This window comes from Homarus americanus, unplaced genomic scaffold (genome assembly GCF_018991925.1).
Source record: "Homarus americanus isolate GMGI-L3 unplaced genomic scaffold, GMGI_Hamer_2.0 scaffold11591, whole genome shotgun sequence".
Taxonomy (NCBI): domain Eukaryota; kingdom Metazoa; phylum Arthropoda; class Malacostraca; order Decapoda; family Nephropidae; genus Homarus; species Homarus americanus.
This window is the reverse complement of record NW_024712599.1, coordinates 7,176-16,398: the sequence shown is the minus strand read 5'-3', so window position 1 is coordinate 16,398 and position 9,223 is coordinate 7,176. Positions and strand designations below refer to the sequence as shown.

At 36.6% G+C, this 9,223-nt stretch overlaps 1 protein-coding gene across 1 annotated transcript; it reads left to right on the top strand.

Annotated features, from left to right (window-relative positions):
• The first annotated feature begins 5,946 nt into the window (after window positions 1-5,946).
• On the top strand, window positions 5,947-9,015 carry LOC121863861. The gene has a single exon (XM_042362757.1). The coding sequence runs from the start codon at window positions 5,947-5,949 to the stop codon at window positions 9,013-9,015; it is 3,069 nt and encodes a 1,022-aa protein (XP_042218691.1).
• The last annotated feature ends 208 nt before the right edge of the window (window positions 9,016-9,223 follow it).

Sequence of the window (9,223 nt, the reverse complement as noted above, 5' to 3'; positions counted from 1 at the left end):
GGTAGAGTATGGTGGAGGAACCGTCGTTTCCTCCGACCTGTGGAGCTGCCTAGTGTTGACCCTTCCCCAGTTGAGTCCCCTAATGTTGATGTCTCTAAAGTAAATCCATCCCCACCTTGTGTTTCTGCCCCAGTACTCCGCAGGTCCGAGCGACTCAGAAACAAAAGGTCCGCTCAAGATGAAACTATGAGCGTATAGGGGGGAGGGAGGTATATGATATAGACACAAAGTAGTACCTTCAGCTGTGTATTATTATATTACTCTTATATTACTCCATTAATTATGTATAGTAAAGTATTACAGAACATGTATTAATTCTATATAATATTCCCATTTATTGTGCACCATATTATGTATATAAATTATCATATTTATACTTTATGTATTCAGCTTGTGAATGCTGGCATCTGTACATCCCAGCGCGCAGTAATACATAGAGAGAGTGAAGACAGAGTCTTTGTGGTGTGGAAGCGAGCTCCTGGGTCCCTCTGTATATATATATATATATATATATATATATATATATATATATATATATATATATATATATATATATATATATATATATATATATCTCCCGTACGAGAATAGAACCTACTTTTAAGATAACAAGTGTTTGTGTATACCCTCAGTAGTATAGAACATTTTGTGGGTATTCAAGACAAACGTCAGAGGTTCCGCAATTTCTTCTATGTATTCTACAAGTTTAGTCCCTTTTTTTAATTCTTTCTTTTGGTTTTTCTTGCATAAGGGTTCATTTGATGACAAGATAAACTGAAGAAATTCAATAATCCTGTAGAAATTTACTTTAGACAAGTTGTCATTTTTATCGAACCAATCTGAGGAATCCATTAAGATGTGAGATCTATCTTAGTGAGACCAGCACAAATTTGGTTTCTTGTGCTTCATGTGCAAGCAGAGTGTCACCGGTCCTCTCTGCCATCTTAAAAATCCAACTAAGTGGACCTCCTTTGGAGCCCGATCTAAAAAAATAAATAAATTGTTGCCTAAATGTTGGATGATCATCCGTTTCTTCATCATTGGCTGAAGCATGGATACCTCTAGCTGCCCGACTATCGGTTTTCATAAGGCTTCGGACATATGAAATTTTATCTACGTCATTAGTGACATTGTTATTGCCCATTACATCTTCGCATTTACGCAAAAATGCTAAACTAGTATAATTAGGATCCTCGGCAAATAAACGCCTGTACCTTAATGTTATTTAGAAATACCTTTACCGTTTGACAGACCTATGCAGTCTGTGGGTTAGTAGAACCAATTGTTGCCATTTTTGTTGTGTTAGTTAAAGCACTAGCGTTAGTAACAGGTGAAGGCAATTGGTAAATGTTACCTGACCTTAATTGTCTATTGTGTAAATCCTCAAACTGAGAATCAATGAAATTTTCACAGCTAGCTAAAGAGTCGGTAGGTGTTAACTCTATTTTGACTAATTTGTGGTAATTCTTCCTCACTATTAGTTGCCACTAGTTCCTGTGAATTATTAGATGACTGGCTATCAGACTCTGAGTCACTAATTTCCTGTGTGATTCCCAAAAATTTTGGAAAAGGGTCCATGTATAGGACTATTTATCACTTCACTCACTGTACAAAGACTCACTACGTTGCCCACTCATAGAGTAATGCAAAAAAATATTTATAATGAGTTATGGAAATGAAGAGACAATATATATTTGTTATTAAAAGTACTAAAAAGTACGAAGAGTATGTAAAAGTGTATATACATATATATATATATATATATATATATATATATATATATATATATATATATATATATATATATATATATATATATATATATATATATATATATATATATATATATATATGCTGAGAACCACAAGGAAAGTAGAAAACACGAAGTTCCCAAGCGCTTTCGTGTAATTCACATCTTCAGGGGTGAGTACAGACTAGAGAGAGTAATACAAATCAAGGTGTATATATACAGAGGAGGGTGAGACCTGGTCTCACCCTCCTCTGTATATATACACCTTGATTTGTATTACTCTCTCTAGTCTGTACTCACCCCTGAAGATGTGAATTACACGAAAGCGCTTGGGAACTTCGTGTTTTCTTCTTTCCTTGTGGTTATCAATAAAGCATATACCTAGATCACGCGCACCTACTATGATTTACCTGCATATATATATATATATATATATATATATATATATTTATATATATATATATATATATATATATATATTGATAAAATCACACGGGAAAAGGGAACAACGGAGCACCTAGGTGCGCCGTTGTTTCCCTTTTCCCGTGTGATTTTATCAAGATTTGTCTTATCCGCGTTTTCATTGTGGATCTACATGAAGATTATATATATATATATATATATATATATATATATATATATATATATATATATATATATATATATATATATATATATATATATATATATATATATATATATATAATTCACATCTTCAGGGGTGAGTACAGACTGTACTCACTCCTGAGATGTTAATTACACGAAAGCGCTTGGGAACTTCGTGTTTTCTTGTTGCCTTGTGGTTATCAGCATGTACCTGGATCACGCGCACCTACAGTGATTTACTTGCATATATATATATATATATATATATATATATATATATATATATATATATATATATATATATATATATATATATATATATATATATATATATATATATATATATATATATATATATATATATATATATATATATATATATATATATATATATATATATATATATATATATATATATATATATATATATATATATATATATATATATATATATATATATATATATATATATGTGTGTGTGTGTGTGTGTGTGTAACCGGTTGGAATTGATGGAATTTATTTCTCACTTGACTAGGGGTTTATTAAGTATTATTACATGGAAATTGCAGTGGAAGCGCCCCTTGGAGAAAGAACCCGAACCAGCACAAGAACACTTAAATTTACTAACAAAATTAATTCTCCGTGACCTGTGGAAGGATAACACCTGTGATTGGGGTGAATGAGACACACTGTAAAATTTAGACACTTCTATTCCCTCCAACACTACAGACACAATCAAATAATGGTACACCAACATATGCTCACCTCTTAACCTGAACTTAAAACACTACTCTGGGGAATAAAAGTTATACATGATATTGAAATTATTAGAAACTCAGAAAAATGCCTCATTAGAGAACAATAAATTCAAAGTATTAGGAAATGTTGCTTGCACACATGAAACAGGCCTTAAGGGCTTTCAACAAAATAATATAAATCACTGGTAGTTAAGGCACAAACCAGCCTTTCTCCACCTTGGAAAATGTACCTCGAAGTTCCACTAGACTCCTGGTCCCAGTGTGTGACCATACATTCACTCAACTGGCCTCATTTTACACTCAGTACATCCATGAGACGGAAGGGAGTGAGCCAATCAGACCTTGTATCATTTGAGAGAAGCTTTAGGTTCTCGTAGTAAAAGGTCTTCACTAACTGCTTGAAGATATGTGATATTGTGAGCCGAGGTAGAAGAGATCTGGCGACCCCAGACGATCATCAGTTGTGCACCCAGACAGCTGGTTTCACTTCAGAGATCCCTTGCTAACCCAGCAAACCATTGACAATCCTGCCCTGATCGTTCCAACTGCGACAATCGCTAATCATCAATCATCAACGGCAGTCTCAAACGGCAGTCATCACTCGCAGTCATCACTCGCATTCAAGTGGGTTCTGACGAAAACCCTGCAATGAACTCACTGTTAGCTATTACTAATTTTATCACTGCCCTATCTAAGCCCTGTCTGAGATCGAATGAGACTTACTTGTTAACTGCAATGTCCCAACACAGGTGACTACACCACGTGACCGTTTTGTCCTGTCTGACCCACAGACCGTCCTCTCTGTTCGAACACTGTCGTCTGACTGAGAAACAGCCAGGCTTGTGCTTTCCCAAGCCTAGGCCTATGTGACATATTTTCCCTCATAACTAATAGCTTCGTTGGGACATACGTAGCATTATTCAGCTTGATAAACGATCTATAATAATTTCAAATTCAATAATAGTCCCTTAACTTCATGAATCGCATCCATATTATTTCAATAAAGTACATTTAATATCGTATAGGCCTAGTTCCAGAAGCTCTCACTACGTGCGGAAGCGCTCAGTCGACCTTGAAAACTCAGTATCGCCAATATGGCGTGCATATCTAAATCACACTGAAATTTCTGAATAATATATATATATATATATATATATATATATATATATATATATATATATATATATATATATATATATATATATATATATATATATATATATATATATATATATATATATATGTATATATATATATATATATATATATATATATATATATATATATGTATAAATATCCTTTTTAAGTAGAGGATGTACTTCTTCGATGTGTTTATCTACTTTCACTTTTTTGTGCATTGTGCACGTATATATTTTTATATTGGCTACATGTGAAGACTTCTTGAAGTTCACTTGTGTTTGTGTAGTTTTTTAAAATAATGATTGTTTGTGAACTACCTGAGTGGAGAGTGTGTAGAACCTCGCGCTGGCTATGACGTCAGGAGTCGATGACGTCCTTCTCAGGGAGGGATGACGTCACGTCTTACTGCAATCCACATGGGGGGCTGAGCTGGGTCTTGCGGAGGTCAGCTCAGGGCTGATCTGGGGCTGACCTCTGGGTGAGTGCGATCGGCCTGGTGGCTGATCTGGGGCTGAATTCTTGGTTGGTGAGATCAGCTTGGGTCTGATCTGGGGCTGTCCTCTGTTGCACACCTACGAGTCTTGCTTGTTTAAGCAAGAGATTGCTTGCTTGTCTGGAACCACTTTGACAACCTTCCTAAACTCCGGTGATGTAGTGTTAGCTGGTAGTAATCTCAGCCCACACTCAGGTAGGCTCGGCTGCTCTCGGCTTCGGTCGGGGTAACCTTCAGTAGTATGTGTCACTGATGGTTTGACTGCTAAGTTTGCAATCTTTTGTAATGTTTTTGTTACCACTGTGTCTATATGTATGCGTTTTGCAAGTGTTTATAGTCACTGTCCACTTAAATTTCTTGTAATTGCTTGTTTGCTGATGATTCACTGAGGATGCCACTTAGTCACTGGAATCACTTGAAGTAATGTTTGTTTCTGAGTGTTTGACCGATTCTTCTTCTAATCCATCCCACCGCTGCCACCAGTGTGTTGGTCACACATATCTCTATATATAAAGTTGTAGCCTCTGTCTGTTTGTTCACGAACTCCTCCTAGGGTTTTGGAGATAGACCCCATAACCATATATATTCTGAAACTACATTACCCAGGGTACTTGGATAAGTATATTTCATTTTGATCAAAGGGGGTCCCCGGGGGGCACAAACCCCCCACTGAAAAAATTTTTCCCTTCGATTTAAATGAAATTTAAACCATAGGTAAATGACCAGAAATGATGCCTATTCACAAAATATCAGCAAATTTCAATAATATTAAGACACCCTAATGGGGGCTAAACCCCCCCTATATTGAACATTTTGGAAGCCCATAACTTGAGTATTGGAACCTCTATTATCCCGGGCTTTTTCTATTAATTAAACGTAAAACAACAACAAAACTTACCTCTCTTTTATAGAAAAATTTGGCAAATTTAGACATTTTATCTATGACAAAACATCACGAGAATTATGGCAAGAAAAATTATTAGTTAATGCCTCTACTTTTTTAACATTTTCATTTATTTATTTTTTTTCAGACATCCATTATGCCACGGAAAAGAAAGTCCAGTTATGCAAATACTCCACATGCACAAAGGATGAGGCTTGCTGCTGATGGAGATCCAAATCAAGTTGGTCGTCGCATTGTGCTTCCAGCGACCTATACTGGTGGTCCTCGATACCTTCATGAAAAAAGGTCAGATGCGATGGCCTTTGTGAGACACTACGGAAGAGCAGAGTACTTTATCACTATGACATGTAATCCACGTTGGCCCGAAATTGTTGACAATTTGGCTCCCGGACAAGAGAGTCATGATCGACCAGATATTGTTGCGAGAGTCTTCAGATTAAAAGTGAAAAAGTTTATGGAACATATGAAGAAGGGAATATTTGGTACTTTGCAAGCATGGCTGTACACCATTGAGTACCAGAAGAGAGGTTTACCCCATGCACACTTTCTTTTCTGGATAGCTCCAGAGCACAAAATCAAAGCCGAAGAATATGATTTGGCAATTTTTGCAGAAATCCCTAAAAAAAAGCAAGATAAAGAACTCCATGATCTGGTCATGAAACACATGATCCATGGCCCATGTGGTCCCCTAAATGAAGGATCCCCGTGTATGGTCGACAGAAAATGTTCCAAACAATTTCCCAAAGATTTCCTACAAGCTACTGAACAAGGGAATGACTCCTATCCAAAATATAGAAGGAGAAAGCCAGAAGATGGAGGTCACATTGGCAAGATCAAAATGAGACAATATGGACGTCAAGTTGAGCAAGAAATCACCAATCAATGGGTAGTGCCTTACAATACATATTTGTTGCGACAATTCAACTGTCATATCAATGTTGAAATCTGCTCATCAATTCATTCAATCAAGTATTGCATCAGATACATATCAAAGGGGTCAGATCAAGCTGTTTTTGAGTTACAAAATATTGCACAAGTCAATAGTCAAGAACCACAGGTGATTGATGAAATCAGCCAATACCAAAACATGAGATATGTGTCATCATCAGAAGCAGCATGGCGGATTCATGAGCATCCTACACATGTGCATTTCCCACCAGTTGTTGGTTTGGCAATTCATCTTGAGAATGGACAAAGAGTGCTCTTTCGTGAAGAAAATGCATTAGAGAGAGCTGTTGGCCCTCCACCTCCTACAACTTTGACACGTTTTTTCCAGCTCTGCCAAGATGATGACTTTGCAAAGGCATTGAAGTATGCTGAACTCCCACAATATTACATTTGGATTAAAAGTACAAAGAAATGGAATCGTCGCAAGAGAGGTACTTTGATTGATGGAGTTAATGAGGATGGCCCGGTTTGGAAAGCTCCGGCCATTGGCAGGATGTACACAATCAGCCCAAGAGTTGGAGAGTGTTATTTTTTGAGACTTCTCCTGAACGAAGTGAGAGGACCAACTTCATTCCAAGATCTAAAAATAGTTGATGGCATTCTATGCACAACATTCAGAGAAGCTTGCCTTGCCAGGGGGCTTTTGGAGAGTGATGACCATTTACGACTTGCCATGCAAGAAGCAAGAATTTCTCAGTCACCTGCAAACATGAGATGCCTCTTTGCCATAATTTTGACAGCATGTTCGCCAAGTAATCCAGCAGAGCTTTGGGAGATATTCAAAGAAACATTGTCAGAAGATGATTTAATGCAACATCGCAGGTCTATGAATGATCCAGATGCTCCAGTCTCAGATTTAATTTTCAATCAAGTTTTGTGTCATTTGGAATACAAAGTTCTCATGATGGGAGGACATGTTTTGACAACATATGGCTTACCAAGAGCACCCCATGTTGATAATGAGCAGCTTTGTCGTGAATACAGACATGAGACCAACTACAATCAGGAGGAGTTGGCAGTTCAGGTTGATGAACAATATAAAAAATTGACAGAGGATCAAAGGAGTGCTTATACAGCATTTTTGGAGATGATGAATGGTGAAAGAGAAGATCATAAAAACATTATGTTTCTTGATGCACCTGGAGGAACAGGTAAGACTTATTTGCAAAACTTAATTCTAGCAAAAATTAGGTCAGGAGGAAAAATTGTGCTGGCAACTGCATCAAGTGGTATTGCAGCAACATTGTTGGAAGGAGGACGTACTTTGCATAGCACTTTCAAAGTACCATTGGACACATACAGAATGGATGAGCCTACATGTTCAGTTACTCGAAACTCTAACATGGCCAAAGTAATACGGGAAACAAAAGCAATAATTGTTGATGAAGCCCCCATGGCTCATAAGACTGTTTTTGAAGCTATTGATCGAACTTTACAAGACGTCACAGGTGTCAAGAAGACAATGGGTGGTATTCAAACTCTACTATCAGGGGACTTCCGTCAAATTTTGCCTGTTGTGAAAAATGGAACAAGAGCAAACATTGTTGATGCAAGTTCAAAGGAATCCTACCTTTGGAGACACGTATTTGTGAAGAAGCTGACAACAAATATGAGGGCTCATATGACTGGAGATTCAGATTCAGCAAACTTTTCAAACCTTCTTCTTACAATTGGAGATGGACACCTCCCTTATGTGGAAGTACCTGATACAATTTTAGTTCCTGAAGAACTTTGCAAATGTGTTGAGAAACTAGAGGATTTGAAGGCAAGAGCGTATCCAGACTTGAGCTTGAATGGAAAACATCCAGACTGGCTTGCTGAGCGAGCGATTGTTTCTCCATTAAATGCCAATGTCAACAAGTTGAATAAATGGTTAATGAGTGAATTTCCAGGGCAGGAAAAAGTGTACAAATCTATTGACACTACAACAAATGATGATGAAGCTGTACAGTATCCTACAGAGTTCTTGAATTCAATTGAGCTTTCTGGAATGCCTCCCCATCTTCTGAAAGTTAAAGTTGGTTCTCCGATCATGATTTTGAGATCATTGGACCCACCCCAAACAATAAATGGAACAAGATGTGTTGTAACAAGATTGCATGAGAACTTGATTGAAGCAACCATTATATTCGGCCCTTACAAAGGTCAAGCTCTTCTCATTCCGAGGATTCCACTTATACCAAGTGATAGCGAGTTGCCTTTTGCATTTAGGAGGCTGCAGTTCCCAGTGAGGCCATGCTTTGCCATGAGCATCAATAAGAGTCAAGGTCAAACTTTCAAAAACTATTGGTATAGATCTGACAAACCCATGTTTCAGTCATGGCATGTTTTATGTGGCTGTTTCAAGGACTGGAACTTCAAAAAACCTCTACATTTTAGCCAATCAAAGAAAGACAAGAAATGTTGTTTACCCTGAAGTTCTTCATTAGGACAAAGTATGAAAATTTATTTTCATGTATTTATTATGTTAAAAAATAAATAATTAATCTTTGAATTGCTAATTTGAAAATAATGCTTTACACAAATATAAAATGATCAAGTTTTGATTTGATATTTTGAAAAAATTGATTTACAAGAAATAGAATAAGAATAAAAATTAATAATGTAATTTTGATTTGATATAT

What these genes read in the sequence shown, in the direction of transcription:
- LOC121863861 (XM_042362757.1), top strand. Translation starts at nt 5,947, where the DNA reads ATGGCCTTTGTGAGACACTACGGAAGAGCAGAGTACTTTATCACTATG.